The sequence below is a fragment of the Schistocerca gregaria genome, chromosome 1, assembly GCF_023897955.1.
Source record: "Schistocerca gregaria isolate iqSchGreg1 chromosome 1, iqSchGreg1.2, whole genome shotgun sequence".
Classification (NCBI taxonomy): Eukaryota; Metazoa; Arthropoda; class Insecta; order Orthoptera; family Acrididae; genus Schistocerca; species Schistocerca gregaria.
In genome coordinates this window covers 608,645,854-608,672,286 of record NC_064920.1, presented here as the reverse complement: position 1 = coordinate 608,672,286, position 26,433 = coordinate 608,645,854, and the positions used below count along the sequence as shown (strand labels likewise).

The 26,433-nt window shown below is 38.3% G+C and overlaps 1 protein-coding gene across 3 annotated transcripts in view; it reads left to right on the top strand.

Annotated features, from left to right (window-relative positions):
* The window catches only part of LOC126358622 (zinc metalloproteinase nas-14-like), a 118,600-nt gene that overhangs the window by 40,358 nt on the left and 51,809 nt on the right, over positions 1–26,433 (top strand). For all 3 annotated transcript variants that reach the window (XM_050007566.1, XM_050007564.1, XM_050007565.1), the window contains exon 3: positions 25,296–25,472. In XM_050007566.1, coding sequence (XP_049863523.1) covers positions 25,296–25,472 — 177 coding nt within the window. The remainder of the gene's footprint in view (positions 1–25,295; positions 25,473–26,433) is intronic.

Sequence of the window (26,433 nt, the reverse complement as noted above, 5' to 3'; positions counted from 1 at the left end):
CACAACAAAAAGACTACTATATGTTTTAGCTTTCAGCCAAAAGGCCCTCTTCTGAAGCAGAAAGCACCCAGAAATTCACAGAAGCACAACTCACACATCCTTGACCACATGACTAAGTGGCCACATCAATCAGAGACAGTGCTCATGTCTGTAAAATTGTGCTCATGTGAATGTGTACATGGCTTCTACTTCAGAAGAAGACCTTTTGTCCAGAAGCTAAAATGAATAGTATGCTTTTTCTTGTACCTTTCTGAGACTCAACATCTCAGACACTCTATATGGTGAGTAGCTATATACCCTTCCTATAACACAATTTATCATTAAAATTACAAGGTTGTTCCTCATGTTGGTTAGCAGCTAAATAAGACTTTTTAATACTGAATGTTATTTATTATTCATGACCAAGATACTTGTAACAATATAACTGTGAATTAAAAAGCCTGGTACAAAAGTCAATATATGTAGACAGACAGACCATGCAGTTCCAACTTCATATTATTTCATAAATTTTCAACGACTAATGCATTCCAGCAGTTTCTTACAAAATCTGTTACAATTACTTTTTTATATTCTTATGTGGTAAATTGCCATTCATAATCTTTTGTGAAAATAATGATATTTTTATGCAAAACAAAATCGTCATTAGACTCATCTTACATATCTTGTACATGATTTTACTACTTATATGAGCTGCTGACAATTATTAAATTTAGAATTTTATATACTGTTAGTGTACAATCCCATTTGTATTTCCCAACAAATAAAGGTAATTTATACAGGCAGAGTAAGTATTACATCAGTTCTCACCTGTGTATGGTTTAATATCTTATTATATACAAATAAGGCAAAGTTTCAGAGCATATACATCAGATTGTTTGCTCTTGCAAGATTTTTTTCCCAAAATTACAGCTTCTTGTTGCTTTACAGGTTTCTCTAGTGAATCCATCCTTTCAATTTATGTAATGTTGTGGCACACAATTAGTGTGTGACAAATTTGCAGGGGAAGACACATCCCCATTACTTGTTACATGAAATGAACACTGCAGAATTACTCCACAGCTTTCCATCATTGTGGTACTATCTTTTCCACTGTCCTTCAAATCAAACTGGTTCTTACCTCTGTATAAACAATAACGATTTCTTTTCTGCATCACAGTGTAGCTGTCATACAAAACAGAAACCAATATAGTAACTGTAAACAATATATCCATGGTTAATAATTAATCATCTCTAATACTCTGTCACTTTTAAAACCTAACTCTGACTGTTTATGCCTCATCATCCCTATGACAGTCTCTTTCATGTAATTTTACAAACCACAGGCAAATTCTTTGTTACTTTTCAAATGATAAAAACATTCTGCATTCCATAATCAACTATGTATATACAAGTGTTCATTTGATGTGATTTTACACACAGGAAATAAAAGCAATTTGCTAACATATACAATTAGTTGAGAGCAAAATTCTTTCACTTTGCCAGGAGATGATGGGTACGAAACTCATCGAAATGTTGCAACAAGATGACACCGCCACTCGGCTGATAACCCAAGAAGACTTCATCAATGGAATACGCTGAGAAAGACTGCAATTGCAAAAATTATTTTACACAGCAACATTGCAATCTTCTTGGCTACTAACAATAACTTGTTCATAGGTCTTAGCATTGTTATTCCAACTTGTTTGACACAGTTTGCTGCCTGCCACAGATTCTTCTCTTTTCACTCTACAGCCTCAATTATTTGCCTGCTGGCTGCCACACATTCCTCTCTTTTCACTCTACATCCTTAATTATTTGTTGCATTTACTCGAATATTTATCTTCTTCTACAGTTTTTGCCCTCTATAGTTCCCTCTCATATGATGGAAGTTTTTATGTGAAGTATTACCTCATGTCCTACCATACAGTCCCTTTTCTTGCCAGTATTTTCCATACATTCCTTTCCTCGCCCATTCTGTATAAAACCTCCTTATTCCTTATCTTACTAGTACCCTAATTTTCAACATTCTTCCATAGCACCACATCCCAACACCTCACTTTCTCACCAAGGATTTGTAAAAGAAGCAAATGTAATAAGGAATATGCAGGACCCTTTCCATTAGCAGCAATATATTTTTCAAAATTTCAGGTAAAACTTCTAGTTTGTGACTTCAGCAAACTATAAAACCATATTTACAGATAGCAAGTTGCTGACAATGAAATCAATCAAAAGTTCACTAAAAAGTGAATTAAATAAACAGGGAGTTTCAAATGTGATGGTCAATGCTCTGAGATATGACAGGAATGATCATTCAGAATAAACAAATTGTGACATTTGCCTGCTTTATTTCCTCATTCACTGCCCTCTGTGTCAGTACTGCATTGCTACACTGGCTGAAAAGTGGGAGCTGGAAGTTCAGTACTGACTACTTTAAATAATGTAGCCGACAGGTGCACATTTGCATTTCACAGTTCTTTACTTTCAATATTCACAACCCCCTAACAATACACAGTTATATGGCCAGCGCACTACTGTTGAACTTTCAATAAACCTCATTAATAGTTTGCAGGTAAACATCAACATACTGCTACAATAATTTACTTTTGAACATTTATGCATAGTAAAAATGTAAGCACACATTTCACAGTCTTTTGAATAAATTAAACAGACACTCTCATTGCTTTAATATGTAGCCTATTGATGTAATACTTATTCCATGGTTAAGTTGATGCATTATTGTTGTTCTAATCAACACCGGTTTCTTATCTGAAACTCGGCCATGTACTAACTGTCTCAGGACCAAACATCGAGCTCTTATATATCATCACAATAATAGGCACTGAAACTACACATTGTTTGATGTTTAAATTACAGAAATTACTATTCAAAGTTAACTGATTAAATTAACTGAATACATAAAAAATTCTGTCTTTTCAAAAGTTTCTTCTACTGCAAGAGTTAGGCCGAATTATTTGTTTAAATTATGAAATTAAAAGATATAGTTATGCAAACAATACTTTTGACAAACCTGGTAATTACTTTGCAATTAATTAAGGGCTGGCTTTGGTAACATGTTTTCAAACAGAGCCAAATAAATACTTAAAGAATGCCAGTGTTTCATCTTCCAAATGTTTATAATTAGTACAGAATTTATATTTGTTTGTAAGTCAAGAATAGAATTTAAGTTACATAACAATTACTACTGATTTTACCCTATAACAAAAGATATTAACTATGAACAGTCAAAATAAATAAAAAAAATTGATGACATACACAAAACTAAGCACAAAACTAGATCTGGTGCTATACTCTTTAAAACTGAGGGCCAACCTTTCTCTTTTACGAAACTGCAGATTATACTGACGTATGTTAGTGGTAATTAGTTAAAGGTGAAATAATGAATTTAGGGACACAGATGGCAAAACAAGAGAGGAAGTAAAATTATCCCAGCTTGCTTCATCACATCACCCCCTCACTGGACTGACCAGATAGATTGTGCAAAAATTCAATGACTGCAAGTGCCCCCGACATTGGGTTTAACAATCTACATACCAAAAAAATATTACATACGAAATCTTATCAAAACTACTGTACATATCTTTTTAAAATTTCTACTTATTTGAACTGGCCAAACGAAAATCCCAATACAACATATTTACATACAGTGTATTGTACAATGGTACAAATTATCCACAAGTTATACTTTTAATAAAACTTAGCCATCTTCATCATAAGTGATGACCTTTTTGGGTAAACAAGGAACACATTCTAAGATATGTATCATTTTATACAAATCCTATCTTGCTTAATAAAAATAAATCTTCATGGGTTGCAAAAAGTTAAATTACACTGCACATTGCAGTTCACTTTTTAGACAGGAAATTTCACTTGCTCAATGTTTAATATTTTTCACAAGCGCTTTCACACTTTTAATGAGCTTTTACACATTTTCTCATGAAGTTGTCCATGTGTTCAACTGGTCCAAGTGGCAGTTAGTAAGGAAATGCACTGCTGTCAGTTCCCTTGGAGGAGGTTCTCCTCCACCACAGTACATGAAAAAATTAGACAAAATGTCCTACTTTAGTACACTCACCTTTACTTCTAAATATAAGGAAAATATGTTTTACACTAAGAATGATAGTCATTACTTCATAAATAGATACATTACACAGTTCTCATAATCTCACAATAATCAGCACTACAATTGACTGTAGTATGAAAGGTGGTGACTAGAACAAGTTTTAATATCAAGTACAAATTACACCACAAAACATTATTCTAAGTCATAAGTGTCTGAACCTGGTTGAACTTCAAAGATCTGGGTCTCTTTCCCATTTGCAAAACAGCAAAAATTCAAGATGTTCAGTAGCATAGATTTACTAATCATTACTTTACCAAATAAGTATAGAGGCATCATCACATAACTGATTACTACTCAGATCAAATTTAAGGGGATGGAAGTTGTACCAAATCATTGCTCTGCTTCTCTACTCAACTCTGAGCACTACTCTCATTCGAAGAAAAAGTTAAATCCTCACAAAATCATAAAATGTTACCAAATAGTTGACCTGTCAGAATATTCAGATCAGTCTAGCACCACAGTTATCAGTTAATCAGCAAAATTACTTTGCTTCAGTCCAGTATTACCACTTTAAGCTCATAATTCATCAGAACACAAATAGAAGTTTTCAGATACCGGTAACCTATAGATCCAATGATGCAGCATTATATGACTCGTACCTCTCTACAATATTGCTCTTTCTGTTAAGCTCTCATACCCTGTTTCAGTGGCATGAATTTCACAATATACACAGTGCCCAATGTTGCCTAGTCCAAAATTTAGATCCTCAATACACTTACTCCACATTTGTTTGTATACATTTATCTTTTGCATTAATCATGTCTGTCATCTCCATTATTTTACTTACATTTCTTACCTCGTTAGCTAGTGGAGTGCATTCTAAAAAAATATCCCTACTGCAGCGACAGTGTGGAGCTGGACTGCAACCTTCCGACTTCTTGTATACAAGTCAACTTACTTGGTGTATACAGCCGATCTTCTTCTCTGGATAGCCAGCTTCTGGAATCTCTATAAATTTCTTCACGTAAGAATGGTGCCAGTTACAGGAACCTTAAAGACTCTCTCACCACTTGTTAAATAATTTGGTACTCGAAGAATACTTTTCAGTGACTATTGGTATATTTGAGCTTCATAAGAACAAAATTCGCACTTCACACATAAACATTTAACTTCTCATAAGTAACTTATATTGTCTCACATTAGAAACAGATTTAAGTCCATTTAGAAAAGAGTTGGCTTAACAACCATGTCTCTACTACAAACATATCGTAAAATGTGTCTTGCCTCCAGCAAGTCCAAGATAAGAGATTTTTCACAGTTCAGAGTCTCAAATGTTCATGTTATTTATAACGATGGTCACTGATACAATTAACACAGAATAACCTAGAAGTTCCATAGTTCTTCCTTGCTCTTTCACTACAACTTCCATGGATCGACCGACAAGTACTTGTCAGTGCTGTTCGACCACCATGTCTTGTCTACAGTGTCCTCACGACAAACTTCAACCTGCACACACAAACATGCGACATGCAGTAGGTAAGATTTTATCATCCCACTCTCACATCTAAAGTACTGTGTGTTCGAAAATTCTTGAAAAACTACATATTCCTCCTCCCCCCCTCCCCCCCCTCCCCCCCTCAGATTGAACACATGATATTTTATACAAAATCATTATGTACATAATAGCACACATGATAAGATTTTACATTTCATAACCATATAATTTTCTTCTAAATTTTTATACACTTTTTTTTTTAACTCCAATTCTTTGTACTCTCTTAAACAGGCTTCTGTTTACAGTCTTTCTACTGTTTTCTTACTCTACTTTGTTTAGACATGAGCATTTGTTCATTATTTATTAAGCTTGACTAGTATTTATGAATCGTGAGACTTTTTCTTTATTTCCAGTCATAAACTTCAGGTGTTCATGATACTTGAGTATTCTATTTTCTGTTCTCATTCTTTGTAGTAGTTTGTAGCTTGTAGTTTGGAAGAACTCTGGGAGAAATGAAAGTGTTCTTTTGACACTTATTTATTTATATGAAACATAATAATGCTAGTTTTGTATAGAATTCATACTTTCCAATATAATTCCTATAAAATGTGTGACTTCTGTCACGATACTGTCCCTTTCCCCTAGGATCAGTACCTATACCTTGCTTGTGGGTTGACCTTATGAGAGCACTTCCTCTTTTCATTTTGGTAGGTATGCCCTTTATAGAATATTCCCAATTTTTAAGCCACAGGTTCTCCTATCTCCACGTAGGTAAGTCTGCCCTTTATACTTAGTAAATGCCAGGTATGTCCCCCTTATCCTTTCTGAGTAGGCCTCACAGTTCATTACCCTAGTATACATTTCTATGTATACTATATTTAAGTATTTTCTGGTAAAGCTACAAATTTTAAAGGAATTTGGTGCAGGAAAACTATTTTGGAAGAAACACCGGAAAGAACTCAGGATCCGACGATCGTCCTTTGCCCGTTAACGTTCCTTGGAGATAGATGACTCCACCCAGATCCCATGGATCTGATACTAACTTCACTTGAGCAAGTGCAGACCAGTACTTCTTGTTAAATTTAGTTTTAAAGTCTCGCCAATGCAAAAAGCACCGCTTCACTAGGTAACACAACATTAGGTGAAGTTATTTGTTTTTCTACTTGCTCCTGGATAAGTTTGACTTCTCTTCAGAGTTTGTCTATGCTCTTCCTGGTACAAGTAAATTTGGAAGAAGCCATAGGCGGTGCATTCCCGGATGTTATTCTCTCAGTGACTTTCCGATCTATAATTTCCTCTACCTGCTCCTCCAGACTACTTACACTTATGAAATCAGAGCTTGCTATCTTCTCTTGGAACTTTCTTTCTACATTATGCACTCACGTACTTACACCTGTAATTTGCGACTGGATGACAGGCATTAATTCACTATGCTTATCGATGCTCTCTTTTAAAATATTGAATCCATGCTTTACTGCATCAAACTTAACGTTACATACATTTTCAAATGATCCTAGCTTTTCATTGATTTCTGATTCTACAGTATTTTATTTTTCCTCAATATCAAATTACAACTTTTTTGCTAAATCTAAAAATTAACTTTAAGTATAATAACTACACTAATAATGTTCATCCAACAGTTTACACCATGTTGTATTAAAACAACAAAGTTCTGTTTTATGCTCGCCTGGCATAGAATCAGGGCTGCGTTGATGAGCGGATGTGTGATTAGCACTGGTGAACAGCAACTGATGCCAGTGGCATCGGTTGTTGGTTTCTGCATCTGCGTACCCATGATACATGAGAACTGTATACTCCCCACATCAGATCATCTTAGCGTTATTGTTCTAGGGGTACCTCTTCTTAGTCTAATATGTCGAGATATCCTCTCTGGTTTTTCTCGTTGTGGCTATTTCACTTCTTCTCCCTTATTCACACTTACAAATTTTCTCCATTGGATACTAAGGCAAAATCCAATTCCATGAAATAGTTCTTTTGTCTTGTTATGCTCGGTTGCTATGTCAACACTTAATAGCTTATCTCTCATATTAATCTCAGATTTCCTTTTTTCCTTCGGTCCTTTCACACCAGTCACCATGTTCTAACGTTTTATGATGTGTGTGGCAAAAAAAAAAAATATTTTCTTATTTCCGTAATTTGATGATCACATATACAAAGTTTACTGTCAACATACTCGTCAATTAACAATGTAGTTCCAGAATGAGATTTTCACTCTGCAGCGGAGTGTGCACTGATATGAGACTTCCTGGCAGATTAAAACTGTGTGCCCGACCGAGACTCGAACTCGGGACCTTTGCCTTTCGCGGGCAAGTGCTCTACCAACTGAGCTACTGAAGCATGACTCACGCCTGGTACTCACAGCTTTACTTCTGCCAGTATCCGTCTCCTACCTTCCAAACTTTACAGAAGCTCTTCTGCGAACCTTGCAGAACTAGCACTCCTGAAAGAAAGGATACTGTGGAGACATGGCTTAGCCAAAGCCTGAGTCGTGCTTCGGTAGCTCAGTTGGTAGAGCACTTTCCCACAAAAGGCAAAGGTCCCGAGTTCGAGTCACGGTCGGGCACACAGTTTTAATCTGCCAGGTAGTTTCATATCAGCGCGCACTCCGCTGCAGAGTGAAAATCTCATTCTGGAAACATCCCCCAGGCTGAGGCTAAGCCATGTCTCCACAGTATCCTTTCTTTCAGGAGTGCTAGTTCTGCAAGTTTCGCAGAAGAGCTTCTGTAAAGTTTGGAAGGTAGGAGATGGATACTGGCAGAAGTAAAGCTGTGAGTACCGGGTGTGAGTCGTGCTTCGGTAGCTCAGTTGGTAGAGCACTTGCCCGCGAAAGGCAAAGGTCCCGAGTTCGAGTCTCGGTCGGGCACACAGTTTTAATATGCCAGGAAGTTTAACAATGTAGTTGACTCAAAACATAATAAGTTTACTTGTGTTCACTTAAATATATATCTTCCAGAGACCAGTTAAATAACATTTTTGAGAGAGTTAGTTTAATACCCATCCCTCTTCTCACAAAATCGTAACCATGTGTCTTGCCTCCAGCAAGAGCAAGATAACAGTTTTTTCTGAATTCTGAATCTGGAGTGTTCATTTGATTTATAACAATGGCCACTGATATGATTAACACAGAATAACTTAGAAGTTGCACATTTCTTCCTTGTTATTCCACTACGACTTCCATGGATCGACCGACAAGTACTCGTCAGTGGCGTTCGACCGCTGTGTTTACAGTCTTCTCATGACATACTTCAAACCTGCGCACACAAACATGCGACACACAATAGGTAGGATTCTATCATCTCTCTCTCACATCTAAAACATCGTGTGTTCAAGATGGTACAAGGCCGAGTGCTTCTAGAATTTACACCGAAATTCTCAAAACACTACAATGTACGTACATTTTTCACATTTGTGATTAAATAGCTTTAGACTAAAACTTGGCCACTTCCCATGCATTTTCTGTTGATTGTTGAGGATCGTCTTCTGTACAGGAGACTGGGCACAATTGACACCAAAGGATGTGCTGAACTGTCTGCTCTTCTCCACAGTCACACCAAATATAATTTGGATCAGTGTATCTTGCCAAGTTAACTTCTGATCTTCTAACTCCGGATCTAAGTCTATTCAGGGACTTCCGAGTTGCCCATTCCCCATCATGGCCTGGAGGCAAAGCTTCAACAACTCTTTTCCAATCAGGGGGAAGGTAGGTCGTAGCCTTCCATAGTTGTAACCTAGCTTTTTCAGCAGTGGTTCTAAGTTCCTTTGATGTCCTAAGGAAACTGTTCCTTGACTTTAGTAGGTTTCATTGAGAGCTACATCCTCCTGTTTGGTATGAGTTGAATTATACCAAGCAGGACAGGCATAGTCTGTCACGGAACAGCATAGTTCCATTGCAGATTTTTTGATTGTTTCAAAATGACTACCATATATACTAACATAACACAGTATAAATAGATAACATGGGAGAAACCTTTTCTAAAATATTCCTATACTAAAGTATCCTGCCTTACAAAATCACATAAAATTCAAAGACAGAATGTTTGTGATTCACTTATAAACTACAGATAGAATAGGAGAACAGTTTTAAGCATTATCACCACATAATGAATCCAACACAGAATGTTGAACCTCCTACTTGCTTGTAGGTCTTGCTTCTGGTTCAATGCACATTATAGTAAGTTCCTCTTCTCCTTGTATGGGATAAACATTGCTACCCTCAACATACAACATCATTCAACATCTCATTAGAATTATTCTGTGCCCATTCTGGCTATCCTCCACCCAACCATTCCTTGAATTTCTATTGTAATTAGTCCTCCTCATCCTATTTACCTGAAATTCTCTCCCTGATTGATTGTTGTCATCAAAGTTCATCCTACGATCTACCACTGAGGACTTCACCCTCTTCATTTTATCAACATAATTCAAGAAATCACTAATATTATCCCTAGGGGCACATACAAGCAATTCTCTAACTTTCTGAGGCAATTTAGTTTCTAAACCTACAATTATTGATTCACTACTGAGCTCTTTGTCCAAATATTTGAGTTTGTTTATCCAAAGCTGACAGAAACTTTTCACAGTACCTTTCCTAGAGTCAAATCTCTCTCCTCCTCAAAATTCACTCAAAATTCTCTGCTGCTTCTCTTTGGACCACTAGGAATCTAAAAATGCTTTCTCAAAGCTTTGCCACGAAGTACAGCTATCAACTACGTGAGCTGCCCGTTTCAAAAAACCTCTCACACATGACATTTTATCTTTGTCATTCCATGTTTCAAGGCAATACATTAAATTCCTTAATGAAATCCAGTGGATGCAGTTTTCCATATGATTCAAAATTATTAAACTTCTTACAACTAACTAACTCTGCTACTGTATTCCTCCTCCTTAACCTTAACGATCTCACCAACTTCAGTACTGTTTTCGTCCATTTCACTCACATCACCACATAATGTAGATGATGCTTTAATCATTTTATCTACAATTAGACTTTCGTCCCCATTATTCAAAGTTACATTCATGTCTGATTTATAACCACCATCGTCTACAGAACCAGTCTCACGTCGTCCCTTGTCTCCTATCACAATGTCTTTTTTTTTTTATGGCCAATCATTATGCATCACTTAATATCAAAGAGCTTTTGCTACGAAATTACCTTATTCTCATTCATTCAACTTCTGCTGCTGCTGCCGTTGTAATCTCAGTTTGTAGTCTGCATGGCTGCGGCAAGTTGTAATTCTCTCAGTAAGGCATCTTGTTTATCCCGGTCAGCTGTCTCCACCTGCGCAATATTGGCTGCTACTCTACTCAGTAGCTACTTCCATAGAACCTGCTCGCTGACAGCTACTGTCATACTGTGGCCATGAAACCCAAGTGTTGATTGGCTGTTGCATCACTGTTCAAAGTTCATGAGTCCTAGCTTATTGTGCCCACAAGCAATATTCCTCACCCACAAGGGCTCCATTTGTGATGTTCGGCTGCTTTATATCCTCGTTGATTGCCCTCGGAGTCGATGTTTGCTACACTGGCTGAAAATTAGGTGGTGGGGGTGGAGGGTGGGGGGGTGGGGGAGTGGGGGGGGGGGGGGTTGGAAGTTCAAACACTGACTACTTTAAATGATGCAGCCAACAGGTGCACATTTGCATTTCACAGTTCCCTACTTTCGCTGTTCACAACTCCCCAATAAGACACAGTTATATGGCCAGTGCACTATTGTTTAACTTTCGATAAGCCTCATTAATAGTCTGCAGGCAAACATCCACATACTGCTACAGTAGTTTACTGTTGAACACCTACAAGCAGTAAAAACATAATCACACATTTTGCAGTCTTTCAAATAAATTGAACAGACACTGTCATTGCTTTAACACATGGCCTATCGGGGTAACACTTATTTCACAGTTAAGTTGATGCATTGTTGTTGTTCTAACCAACACAGGTTTCTTGTCTGAAACTCGGCCATGGACTGCCTGTCTCAGGACCAAAAATCGGGCTCTTATATATCATCACAATAATAGGTACTGAAACTACACATTGTTTGAAGTTTAATTTACAGAAATTACAATTAAAACTTAGCTTATCATATTAATTGAATACATCAAAAAAAATTTAACAGTTTCTTCTACTACAAGAGTTAGGCCCAATTATTTGTTTAAATTATGAAATTAAAAGATGTAGTTATGCAAACAATACTTTTGACAAACCTGGTAATTACTTTGGAATTAATTTAGGGTTGGCTTTGCTAACATGTTTTCGAATAAACCCAAATAAATACTTAAAGAATGCCAGTGTTTCATCTTCCCAACGTTTATAATTAGTACAGAGTTTATATTTGTTTGTAAGTCAACAACAGAATTTAAGATATGTAACAATTACTACTAATTTTACCCTATAACAAAAAAATATTAACTATGAACAGTCAAAATAAATTAGAAAATTGATGACATACACAAAACTAAACACAAAACTAGATCTGGTGCTATACTCTTTCAAACTGAGGGCCAACCTTTCTCTTTTATGAAACTGCCGATTATATCCATGTACAGTATGTTAATGGTAATTAGTTAAAAGTGAAAAAACGAATTTAAGGAGGCAGATGGCATAACAATAGGAGAAGTAAAAATATCCCAGCTTGCTTCGTCACAAAGTCAAGGAAACGTGGGCTCTAAAATGCCTACCTTAATCTTCAATACTGTGAAACAAATCTCTTCTACTGCAAGCCCTTTGATTTCTATCTTTTGGGAAATGTTGGACCAAACAAGGAAAAATGTCCAGAAAACATGTGCTATAAAACACGCACCTTAAACGTTATGAGCACTTGCTCATTAGAAGAGTTATGGTTCAAAGTGTTCACAGCTCTTAAGGTAAGCATTGTAGAGCATATGTTTACTAAACATTTTTCTGGTTTTGGTCCATACTACCACTTCCAAGCAAATGAAAAGCAAAGATATTGCAGTAGAAGAGATTTGTTTCACAGTACTGAAGATCAAGAATTGCTCATAGCCCTTAAGATATGCATTTTAAAGCTCATGTTTACTTGACTTCTTTGTTTTGAGTGATCATTTCTGTCATATCCCTGAATATTGACCATCACTTCTGAAACACCCTGTGTATGGAAAAGTAAAATGACATGTGTGCAAAAATCATATTAAACAAATCTGAAAAGCAACAAAGAAATAACTACAACCACAAAAAACATATGTCACGCCACAGTCAGTGCACTACATTAATCTCTAGCTCAGTTTGTTACATTTCACATAGAACGAAAACAAACTAAACTCACAGTACTTTATGGTGCATTCATGAAGTGCAACAGTCTCAGTTAAATCTTTATGACAAATATTTGCCTCATCATAAAGTGTACAATGCAGAATACCAACGTCATTTCCAAAAGAACAGATACCATCTTCATATGGTTAAGGCTAACCGGCCATTGACCTTCTTCTTCTGTGCTGGATACACATGCTTTGTCTGAACTCTTACGGGACTCGGTAAGATTGTCTGCCGCGAGTAATGAGTGTAATGGACAGCGGCATTACAAATGTAGTGTGTGGACATTAAGTTGGGAATGTGGGTCTCACGGGGAGCATGGAAGGGATAAATCCCTGCAGTCGTATTATCCTCTGTGTCCTTGGTAGCTCAGATAGATAGAGCATCTGCCATGTAAGCAGGAGATCCCGGGTTCGAGTCCTGGTCAGGGCATACATTTTCAACTGTCCCCATTGATGTATATCAATGCCTTTTGACAGCTTAGGGTCTTGATTTAATTATCAGTTCATTCTTATCTAAAGATAAGATTTAGGCTTTTAGTAACCACAGAAATAAGGAAGGACTTCAGTGATAGAAGTTTGTAAATATGGAAAGAGGGAAAAATAGACAGGAACCTCAAATGAGAAGTAAGAAAGGAAAGAATAGATATGGATGCTAGGATCGAAGAAGAGACAAAAGATAGCCCCAAAGACAGGAAACCCTTCCCCCCCCCCCCCCCTTCCCCCCTTCCCTAGGATCCCTACCCCTCGGGTACTTGTGTGAGACGCCGGAGGAGGTCTGGTGTTAAATCGTCCCCTACAGAACGTACTTGTCTCACTTTCACCCTTTGAGGTCCCCAAAGGAAATCCTAGCAACCCTATGGAAATGCAAATGATGAAAAATCAGACACACTTGTTTGTGAGGGTTGTTTGAAAGGTGTGATGTGTGTTTTGTGTTAGTCATGATTTAACTGTTCTTGTAAATCATGCTTTTAGCTACAATACCCACCCCTCTCAAAATTTATACAAACCCTCCTATCTACATCACATCTCATAAAAGGTATAAAATACTCTCTACAAACTAAAAAAATCTATACACTATGGTACAATTGTTCAGCTAGTCACATCTTATTATATTTTCCACAAATATAATACTCTATTTAGTTTATTTCATCTAGATATTATTTTTTTCTGTGATTCTCTTAAGTTGTTCTCTATTTCATAGTCATATCCAGTCACATCTTATTATATTTTCCACAAATATAATACTCTATTTAGTTTATTTCATCTAGATATTATTTTTTTCTGTGATTCTCTTAAGTTGTTCTCTATTTCATAGTCATATCCAGTTTTCTAAGCAATGAGATTTCGAAATAGTTCTAGATTTTAAAGGAATTTGGTGCAGGAAACTATTTGGAAAAACACCAAAAACAACTCTGGATCCGAAGGTCATTATTCCACCCGTTAACTTAGAATGTTAACATCCCTGGGGGATAGATGACAGAATAGTTTAAGATTTTAAAGGAATTCAGAACAAGAAAACTATTTTGGAAGAAACACCAAAAACAACTTGGAATCCTACAGTCATTGCTTCGCCCGTTAACTCAGAATGTTAACGTCTCTGGGGGATATACAATTTTACATCCTTTACATTGTACTCCCCTCCCCCCTTTTTATTTATTTTTTGCTTGTGTTAAATGCCAATCAAAATATTTCCTTATAGACACCAAGTATTATTATAATATTTTGGTTCCCACAGATCTGATGTCGACTTTTCTTGAGCACTGGCAAACCAGTACTTCTCTTTAAATTTCATTTGAAAGTCTTCCCAAGAGGAAAAATTTTCATTATTTACTGTTCCTATTCTGAAGCTTCCCCTAGAAGGTACCCCACAGCAAATTCGATCTCCTTGGAATCTTCTCAAGTTTTTGGCAAAGCATGGTTAGATCTTTTTAAGAAATGGGTCGGATGTACATCTCCATCTGACTTAAATTTAGGGAATTATCCATATAATCCTGAATTAGCTCCAGACTGAAAATCACTCACGACTTCACCAGTGAACACAACATTAGGTGAAGTTACCCTTTTTTTCTACTTTGTCTTGGATAAGTTTAATTTCTCTCCACAGGTCGTCCATACTCTTCCTGGTTATCATTAAGTTCGGAAGAAGGAATAGTCGACACATTCTTAGATGTTATTCTCTCAGTAACCTATGGATCTATAATTTCTCCTAATTGTTCCTCCAAACTAATCACATTTACAATATCACAGTTAGCTATTTTCTCTTTGAAATTCCTTTCTACATTATCTACCTGTATATTGACACCTGTAATTTGTGATTGAATGATTGGCATTATTGCATAATGCTTATCTACACTCTCTTTCAAAGGATTTATTCCCTGTCATACATGATTATATTTAATATTGTACACATTTTCAAAAGATCCTAACTTTTCAATAAGTTCTGATTCTACATTATTTCATTTGTTCTCAATGTCAAGTTCTAACATTTTCGATAAATCTTGAAAAGTATCATTCTGTTTCTGACTAACATCAGTAAACATACGATTTATATGAGTGGTCAAAGAATTTGCCAACTTGTTCTTTAAATCTACTTTTAAATTCTTTACTTTATTACTTATAGCATCTAACTCAGCCTTCAAAGCGCCCATGCCTTCACATAGATTACTAAATTCTTTGTTTTGATAGTTGACTTTGGCATTTAACAAACCTAAATTTGTCGTTTGAATAGCACTGAATTGAGAATTTACTAAGTCTAGTTCTTTACAGGCACTTCTTTGCTAATTTTCATGGCCATAGCGGGGTCTTGAGTTCGTATACTTTTATATGACTTATCCCTTGTAAGCATTTAAAACTAACTTTAAATATGGTAATTACACAACAAAAGTTCACTCAACGGTATCTTGTACCACTATGTACTAAAGAAATCAAGTTTTCTTTCACACTCACCCGACGTAGAATTTGCGTTGTGCAGGTGAACAGCAACTGGTGTTAGCGGCATTGGGTGTATTTTGGTTTCTGCATCTGCGTCCCCATGATGTATGTGAGAGTTGTATATTCCCCACACTGGATTTTCCTGGTTGAAGCATTCTATGTGTACTTATTCTTAGACAAATATATTGAAATCTTCTTTACTATTTTCATCGTTGTAAATTTTTCATTTCTTCTCCATTTTTCCATTTAAATTTTGCTCCATTGGATACATGAATGTATTCCAATTTATCAGAGTAATTTCCTTGTCGTTTTATGTTTGGTTGCTACTGCAAAATGTAAGAGCTTCTTCTCTCATTTTTGACTTAAAATTGCTTTTTTGTTGGTCCTTTCACACAGGTCACCATGTTCTAATGTTCTGATGACTTAAAGTGTGAATGTGGATCTGGATTATATCAGCTTATTCCCCCGAACCCCCTTCAACTTCTTTACGAGGTGACTTACTTGGAATTTTCAGCCACTATTCCTTGCTGAGTATCTGGCTGCTGAAAATCCTCTTCACTTCTTCTCCAACAAATAATGCTATGTACAGGAATTTTTAGACTCTTTCTACTTATGAAATAAGTAGACATACAAACTTTACTTTTTGTCAACTAATGATGTATTTGACTTCCATACACAATAAAAATCGCACTTTCCACATGAATATGTAACTTCCTGCAAGCCTCTCATACAGTCAGACATTAGAAACAAGTTGAGTTACAGTTAAAAGAAAGTTGGCTTGTATACCATGACCTTTCTTAACGTGAATTATAAGACTGGTTTCGCCTCTAACAAGGTAGTGTCAAGAGTCCACAAGAGCACTTTTTTCAACTATTCTTATTTTAATAACAATAGTCAATGATGTAATATGCACAGAGCTGTATATGAACTCTATGGTTCTTCCTTACACACTCACTAAAACATTGGATTGCCTGACAGGTACTAGTCGGTGTCGTTTGACCGCCACTCTCCTTTCTTCCTGCGACTGACTTTAAACCTCCACACCCAAATATGTGATGCGCAGTAGTAGGATTCTATCATCCCACACTCATATTCAGAATATTGTGTGTTCAAGACGGTAGAAGGCTGAATGGTTCTAGAATTTACATGGAAATTCCTGAATCACTACACAGTCTAGTTCAAACCGTTGTATTCAATTTAGGAGTTCACTATGCAATAGGCAAACAGCTCAAAATATTAATATGTTTAGGTTACAAGTAACAGGTTTTCAATATTTAATTAAGGTAGTATGATTTTCAAAATCTGAGAAAAGTTTTGCTTGTTTTCTGAAAAGTTATCATTTAAAAAATCAGAAATTCTATAAAACACATACCTTAATTTTCAATGAATGTTCTTTATTCTTTCTTAAATTTCTACACCTTGAATATTTATTACATTCCTGTTTTTATTTTCTGTAATTTTCTTCCTGTACATTTTTCTTAAATCTAGGATCACTGTATTTACTTACACCAATTGCAACATTCTCCTCTTGCTTTTTACGAATTTATTTTTTCTCCCAGTAACTCCTCTTATTTCCACTCTAATTATTGGAATTTACACAAAGTCTTTTCCATTCCTAATTTTATCCTCAAATTTCTCTGAAATCCCACAAATATGTCTTCTTCTATCTATTAAACATTCATGTTCCCACTGATCTATTTTGACTTTAATGTTAGGACAACCTAATTCTCCTTCATCTTCCCTCCATTCAGAAACTTCATATAACAATATGAGAATGCAGGCTTTCTCGGCGAATCTTGATGATAAATTCTTCTCGGGTTGACAGCTCAGTCAATGCGTTGTTCTCCAGCAACGTTTCAGCAAGTTTCTTACTAGCCATCTTCAGACGAAGTGTCGGGTTTACGTCTCGCCCGGGTCTTTATAGCCGCTGGACCACGGGCATCTGTGCACCCTTGGCGCGGGTCGGGTCAATCAGGCGCGAGCGGAATCGGCGCGGCGGCGCGTGGTCGGTGGGAGCTGCGGGCGCCTGGTCCTGGCGTCTCATCTCGGTGCGGCCTGTTTATTCCATACGCCGCCACCGACCTACCTCCATCGGAGCGCTCTCGTCTCATTCTCGATAATGTTGTATTCCACGCGCTGCTGAGCTGGAAGCCACTGTCCCGATTGACCAGGTTGTCACTAACCCGTATCTCCACTGCCTCTTTAATAACTGAGTCCCAGAAACCTTTCGCTCTACACAGTCTCTTGGTTTCTTCAAACTGAAACGTGTGTTCTTCACTGAGGCTACCACGGATTTTTCTTTTTATCTGAGGCGGATGCTTCTCACATGTTCAGAAATGCATTGCATTATGCAACGCTGCGTCTGTCCAATATATTGTTTCCCACATTCACAGGAAATACTGTAGACATCCGGAGTTCTTAGACCCAAGTTGTCCTCCATTGAGCCCAGCATATTTCTGATTTTTGTTGGAGGATGGAAGATGCTTTTTATCTTCTCCTTCTTCTTCTTCTTGCTCAAATGGAGAGCGCGTCTAATCTGCGTGTCGGAGTATCGATTCATCTGGAAGGTTTTCCCTAGGTGCTGAATGGATACTCCGACATGCAGATTAGATGCGCTCTCCATATGAGCAAGAAGAAGAAGAAGGAGAAGAACCTTCAGGAAGATGAGAACAACAAAAGTCTGGCGTTCCTCCGTACACAGGACCACCCACGGCCAAGATTGCCAAGATACTGGAGAAAAACAAGATAAAAAGCATCTTCCATCTTCCATCCTCCAACAAAAATCAGAAATATGCTCGGCTCAATGAAGGACAACTTGGGTCTAAGAACTCTGGGTGTCTACAGTATTTCCTGTGAATGTGGGAAACAATATATTGGGCAGAGGCAGCGTTGCATAATGCAACGCATTTCTGAACATGTGAGAAGCATCCGCCTCAGACAAAAAGAAAAATTCGCGGTAGCGGAGCACAGCCTCAGTGAAGAACACACGTTTCAGTTTGAAGAAACCAAGAGACTGTGTAGAGCGAAAGGTTTCTGGGACTCAGTTATTAAAGAGGCAGTGGAGATACGGGTTAGTGACAACCTGGTCAATCGGGACAGTGGCTTCCAACTCAGCAGCGCGTGGAATACAACATTATCAAGAATGAGACGAGAGCGCTCAGATGGAGGTAGGTCGGTGGCGGCATATGGAATAAACAGGCTGCACCGAGATGAGACGCCAGGACCAGGCGCCCGCGGCTCCCCCCAACCACACGCCGCCGCGACGATTCCGCTCGCGCCTTATTGGCCCGACCCGCACCAAGGATGCGGAGATGCCCATTGTCCAGCAGCTATAAAGACCCAGACGAGACGTAAACCCGACACTTCGCCTGAAGATGGCAAGTAAGGAACTTGCTGAAACGTTGCTGGAGAACAATGCATTGACTCGGCTGTCAACCTGAGAAGAATTTATCTTCATATAACAAATCATTTTAATCATCTTTAAAATCTCCTTCAATACCATCCCTTTCAGTTTTCATTAAATTATCAAGAGTGGCAGAATCTGAATGACTGGTATCAATTTTAGGCATTGGCTGAACACAAAACAAAACACTATTAGCTGTACATTCTTCACCCAGTCACATTTTCACTTTCTTCCACCAGCTTGGGTATAAGGCTCTACTAATCTTTGCTAATTGGTTCAAAATAATTCTCTGTCATCATAATTTCCAAACTGGTCCCATAAAAACATTATAAAAATCTCCCCTTCACCTTCGAAACTAACACATTTCAAAGGGCGCATCATGTCTCTATTTCTACGACAACATTCTTCAGTGACCATGCATTGAACAGCATGGCTTGCCAACAACTGATTTTCAGATACAACTTAAAATACTCCCTTTACTTTCATGGAATTCACTAATAAAAACATTATCATCACTTAGCTTCAGTGTCATTTATTTCAATAAATTAATACAAAAAGATGACGATGTTGCAAGAAAACCAATTGCCATGCAACCAGTTTCGACCAAGGAAATGGAAAAACGGGAAAACGATTTCAAAATCACACACATAGTCACAGCCACAGCGCCAACTCAAACAGGAACATCACGTCCAAAAGATGAGATGGTGCCAGAACCAGCCTCCGAACATACAGCAGAGATTGAAATTATTGTCAAGAAAACTGTACCTACTCATCATTCAAATGCTCACACACAGGGAAACTGATGAAAGGGGCCAATTCTTTCCAAATCTGGCCCAATATAACGAATCCAGAACAAGCAGTCAACACTCAGGTGGATGTTCCATTACTTTATAGTCAAATTAATTTTAAAGACCCTCTACCTAATAATAGTAATTTCATTATGCACTTAAAACATCAGAGGTCTGTCTGAAGGAATGATCAGGAAGCTTTATGATATAGAAATTTTGCTAGAGAGTGTGAAACAATCTGTGAAAGTAATATGCCTTAATGAACATTGCTAAAATCTGAAAATATCAGTCTCCTGAATAAACTTACAGGTTATAAACTGGCTACCAGAGCCAATGGGTATGGAGGTTCTTGCATACTAGTTCATTCCATGGTAGACTATGATATCAGACAGAATTTTAGCCATCTGAATGAAGAAGGTACACTTGAAAGTTGTCCCCGGAGGCTGATCAGAAAGCCTCCCCGGTGCGTCTGACAAACCGGTTTCAGGCACTGTCTCTGGCTGAGCCAGATGCAGCTGCCTGCCCTGTTTCAGAGGATCATTCTCAGCCTTCAAGGTCCAGGCAATCGCAGAGGGTGGGCTTACTGGTAGTTGGGAGCTCCAACGTTAGGCGCGTAATGGGGCCCCTTAGGGATACGGCGGCTAAGGAGGGGAAGAAATCCAGTGTGCACTCCGTGTGCATTCCGGGAGGAGTCATTCCTGATGTGGAAAGGGTCCTTCCGGATGCCATGAAGAGCACAGGGTGCAGCCAGCTGCAGGTGGTGGCACATGTCGGCACTAATGACGTGTGTCGCTTTGGATCTGAGGAAATTCTCTCTGGATTCCAGCGGCTATCTGATTTGGTGAAGGCTGCCGGTCTTGCTTACGAGATGAAGGCAGAGCTCACCATCTGCAGCATCGTTGACAGAACCAACTGCAGACCTTTGGTGCAGAGCCGGGTGGAGGGTCTGAATCAGAGGCTCAGACGGTTTTGCGACCGTATTGGCTGCAGATTCCTTGACTTGCGCCATAGGGTGGTGGGGTTTCGGGTTCCGCTGAATAGGTCAGGAGTTCACTACACTCAGCTGGCGGCTACACGGGTAGCGGAGGCTGTGTGGTGTGGACTAGGCGGTTTTTTACGTTAGAAGGCCTCGGGAAAGTGCGGGATGGGCTGCAATGTCAAAGGGTGCTTGGCAATTACAGGACGTGCTTGGATCAAGGAACAGTCGGAATTATAGTTGTAAATTGTTGTAGTTGCGCTGGAAAAGTCCCTGAGCTTCAAGCGCTAATAGAAAGCACAGAAGCTGATATCGTTATAGGTACAGAAAGCTGGCTAAAGCCTGAAATAAGTTCTGCAGAAATTTTTACGAAGTCTCAGACGGTGTTCAGGAAAGATAGATTAGGCAGAATTGGTGGTGGAGTGTTTGTGTCTGTCAGTAGTGGTTTATCTTGTAGTGAAGTCGAAGTAGATACTCCGTGCGAATTGGTGTGGGTGGAGGTTATACTTAACAGCCGAATTAAGTTAATAATTGGCTCCTTCTACCGATCCCCAGACTCCGATGATACAGTTGCGGAACAGTTCAGAGAAAGTTTGAGTCTCGTAACAAATAAATACCCCACTCATACGGTTATAGTTGGTGGGGACTTCAACCTACCCTCGGTATGTTGGCAAAAATACTTGTTCAAAACCGGTGGTAGGCAGAAAACGTCTTCCGAGATTGTCCTAAATGCATTCACCGAAAATTATTTCGAGCAGTTAGTCCACGAACCCACGCGAATTGTAAATGGTTGCGAAAACACACTTGACCTCTTAGCCACAAACAATCCAGAGCTGATAGAGAGCATCATGACTGATACAGGGATTAGTGATCACAAGGTCATTGTAGCTAGGCTCAATACCATTTCTTCCAAATCCATCAGAAACAAACGCAAAATAATTTTATTTAAAAAAGCGGATAAAATGCCACTAGAAGCCTTCCTAAAAGATAATTTCCATTCCTTCCGAACTGACTATGCGAATGTAGACGAGATGTGGCTCAAATTCAAAGATATAGTAGCAACAGCAATTGAGATATTCATACCTCATAAATTGGTAAGAGATGGAACGGATCCCCCGTGGTACACAAAAAAGGACCGAACGCTGTTGCAGAGGCAACGGAAAAAGCATGCGAAGTTCAGAAGAACGCGAAATCCCGAAGATGGGCTAAAATTTACAGACGCGCGAAATTTGGCACGTACTTCGATGCGAGATGCCTTTAATAGGCTCCACAACGAAACATTGTCTCGAAATTTGGTAGAAAATCCGAAGAAATTCTGGTCGTATGTAAAGTACACAAGCGGCAAGACGCAGTCAATACCTTCGCTGCGCAGTGCCGATGGTACTGTTATCGACAACTGTGCTGCTAAAGCGGAGTTATTGAACGCAGTTTTCCGAAATTCCTTCACCAGGGAAGATGAATGGAATATTCCAGAATTTGAAACACGAACATCTGCTTGCATGAGTTTCTTAGAAGTAGATACCTTAGGGGTTGCGAAGCAACTCAAATCGCTTGATACGAGCAAGTCTTCAGGTCCAGATTGTATACCGATTAGGTTCCTTTCAGATTACGCTGATACTATAGCTCCCTACTTAGCACTCATATACAACCGCTCGCTCACCGATAGATCTGTACCTACAGATTGGAAAATTGCGCAGGTCGCACCAGTGTTCAAGAAGGGTAGTAGGAGTAATCCATTTAACTACAGACCTATATCATTGACGTCGGTTTGCAGCAGGGTTTTGGAGCATATACTGTATTCAAACATTATGAATCACCTCAAAGGGAACGATCTATTGACACGTAATCAGCATGGCTTCAGAAAACATCGCCCTTGTGCAACGCAGCTAGCTCTTTATTCGCACGAAGTAATGGCCGCTATCGACAGGGGATCTCAAGTTGATTCCGTATTTCTAGATTTCCGGAAAGCTTTTGACACCGTTCCTCACAAGCGACTTCTAATCAAGCTGCGGAGCTATGGGGTATCGTCTCAGTTGTGCGACGGGATTCGTGATTTCCTGTCGGGAAGGTCGCAGTTCGTAGTAATAGACGGCAAATCATCGAGTAAAACTGAAGTGATATCAGGTGTTCCCCAGGGAAGCGTCCTGGGACCTCTACTGTTCCTGATCTATATAAATGACCTGGGTGACAATCTGAGCAGTTCTCTTAGACTGTTCGCAGATGATGCTGTAATTTACCGTCTAGTAAGGTCATCCGAAGACCAGTATCAGCTGCAAAGCGATTTAGAAAAGATTGCTGTATGGTGTGTCAGGTGGCAGTTGACGCTAAATAACGAAAAGTGTGAGATGATCCACATGAGTTCCAAAAGAAATCCGTTGGAATTTGATTACTCGATAAATAGTACAATTCTCAAGGCTGTCAATTCAACTAAGTACCTGGGTGTTAAAATTACGAACAACTTCAGTTGGAAGGACCACATAGATAATATTGTGGGGTAGGCGAGCCAAAGGTTGCGTTTCATTGGCAGGACACTTAGAAGATGCAACAAGTCCACTAAAGAGACAGCTTACACTACACTCGTTCGTCCTCTGTTAGAATATTGCTGCGCGGTGTGGGATCCTTACTAGGTGGGATTGACGGAGGACATCGAAAGGGTGCAAAAAAGGGCAGCTCGTTTTGTATTATCGCGTTATAGGGGAGAGAGTGTGGCAGATATGATACACGAGTTGGGATGGAAGTCATTACAGCATAGACGTTTTTCGTCGCGGCGAGACCTTTTTACGAAATTTCAGTCACCAACTTTCTCTTCCGAATGCGAAAATATTTTGTTGAGCCCAACCTACAGAGGTAGGAATGATCATCAAAATAAAATAAGAGAAATCAGAGCTCAAACAGAAAGGTTTAGGTGTTCGTTTTTCCCGCTCGCTGTTCGGGAGTGGAATAGTAGAGAGATAGTATGATTGTGGTTCGATGAACCCTCTGCCAAGCACTTAAATGTGAATTGCAGAGTAGTCATGTAGATGTAGATGTAGATGTATAGAACTTAAAGAGTATAACATATTAATTATCAGCATATATTGCACCCCTGGGTACCATATAAGCTCTGTATTTTTAGACAAGTTTGATACATTGCTACATAAATAAAAAGCGAGAAACTGTACAAGAAAGTGGTTATATGTGCTGACTTCAACATAGATGTAAGGACTGATGACAAATTTTCTTCATACTTAAAGAACCTGGTAGCCACAAATGGGCTAAATCTCAATTTTGATCAGTATAGAAGAATTACAGTAACCTCTGCAACATGTATTGACAATATTGTAAGTAGTTATAATTATTATGTAAAAGAAAAGTTTCTTCTAGATTTAGGAGTATCAGACCATCAAGTGCTACTTGTATCACTACCGAAGCAAAATTCAGTCTGCACAACAAAAAGATGTAGGAATTTCAGTCAAGAAAATGTGGAAGTATTTTGCAAAAAACTAAGCCAAACCAAGTGAACAGTCAGCAAACACACTTCCACAAGTGACAATTACAATAGCTTTTTAACTGAATTCTTGGGTATATTCAATGAATGCTTCCCTTTTGTAACAGACAGGTGTCTGTATATATGCGGATGGATGTGTGTGTGTGAGTGTGTGTGTGTGTGTGTGTGTGTGTGTGTGTGTGTGAGTGTATACTGTACACCTGTCCCCCCCCCCCCCCCCTTTCTGGTAAGTCTTTCCACTCCTGGGATTGGAATGACTCCTTACCCTCTCCCTTAAAACCCACATCCTTTCGTCTTTCCCTCTCCTTCCCTCTTTCCTGATGAAGCAACTGTGAGTTGCGAAAGCTTGAAATTTGTGTGTGTGATTTTTTAACTCTGAAATTTCTGTTTTCAAACAGTCATTGATGGCTTTTATTTCATTTTTCACATTTGTTTCTAAATGTTCACTGTTGGATTTTGTAGCTGATTCTAAGTTGCTGATTTGAGAAGTTAGATTCTCTATTTGTCCTACTACTGTTTGGCTGTATGTTAGCATACATATTAAATGTGCTTCATTCATGACCCTGCTCTCAGATTTACTTGAGTCTGGTTATAACAAATTAAAATTTTTTATTATAAAATATGTTCATAACAACACTGCACATGTCCCTTGGAACTTCAGTAACACTTCTTTCAACAAGTATTCTTTCATGGTGAGACATAGTTTATGCTAGCATTGTTCAAATCTGTAGATCTCATACCTTTGTCAACATTTTAGAGTGTCTCCCATTGCATGTAAGAGATAGCTTGACAATGTATTTGCTTGAGCAAACTGAATAATGCTTTATTAATGTGATGAGACATTAACCATCAGCTTTCCTTTCCAGCAACAAAAGTTTCATCATGGTCACCAAATGATGAAGTAAATGTCTGGGAGATGAGTGGCCTATTTGAAGGTGACATAATGATGTCTGAAGACAATAACATAAAAAATATTATTCTGGATGAAGATAAATACTGGCCCGGTGGAGTTCTTCCCTATTACATAGTTGAAGAAGACTTCTGTAAGCAAAAAAAGTTTCCACTTCTTCTAAGCTATATAAGTAAATATGAAAGCTCTGATTTGGAATTTTTCATAAGCTCTAAACCAGTATTACAATTACAGAACTGACTTTTCTAAGTTTGATAATGGTCTTTCTTCAATGTATCTGTCTGCTGCTCAATGCCTCCTCTATGTGATGAGTAGCAATCTATCCTATTTTAAATTGTTACTGTACAATCCAAGATTTTCCATTGCTTGTTTTAAGGTTTATTAAATTTAGTGTTTCAATATCAAATGCTAAAACATGCAACAAAAATAATTTTCTGGGTGGGATGGAGTTACTATTCAGTAAGCCTTTGCTTTGATAGGTCAATCTTTCTTCAAATTTTTAAGTTAAACTTCTCATTTGCTATGCTACCTAGATAATGAAGTACTTTTACAATTGTTGTGCAGATAAGGAAAACAGTGAATACCACATGTAATCACTTCTGAAAGTAGAATAATTTGTTTTGTGTATATAAAAAATGATTTCAATTTGATAATCTGAGAACAGAGTAAAGGCCATACAGTCAACCTGCACAGTCTACGGTGTCTACAGTCTATGGCTAGTGAGGGCAAGTATTCACTTATTGGAAGGCAACACCTCTACTATTTCTCACATCCAAATTCCCATAGATCAGTGGTTGTCAAAGTTTTTGGTCAAGAACCAATACAGTTATTGTGTGACTACTATGTACATATGTCTTCTTATTAATTGATAACCTACATATATTAGTATATTATAAGCCCCTGATACATTAGGTATTGTGAAGGCATGTTAAGTTGGCTGCCAGCCCAAAGTACTGATCATTAAAAGTCAACGCCATTCAGTGCACACTTCATGTCAGCTGTTCTGAGTTTGGCTGGCACTCTCAGCAAAACCATAATTGTGACACCGCAACTGCCTGATGAAGTATTGTTGTGTTGTCTGTGTGAGCAGATGG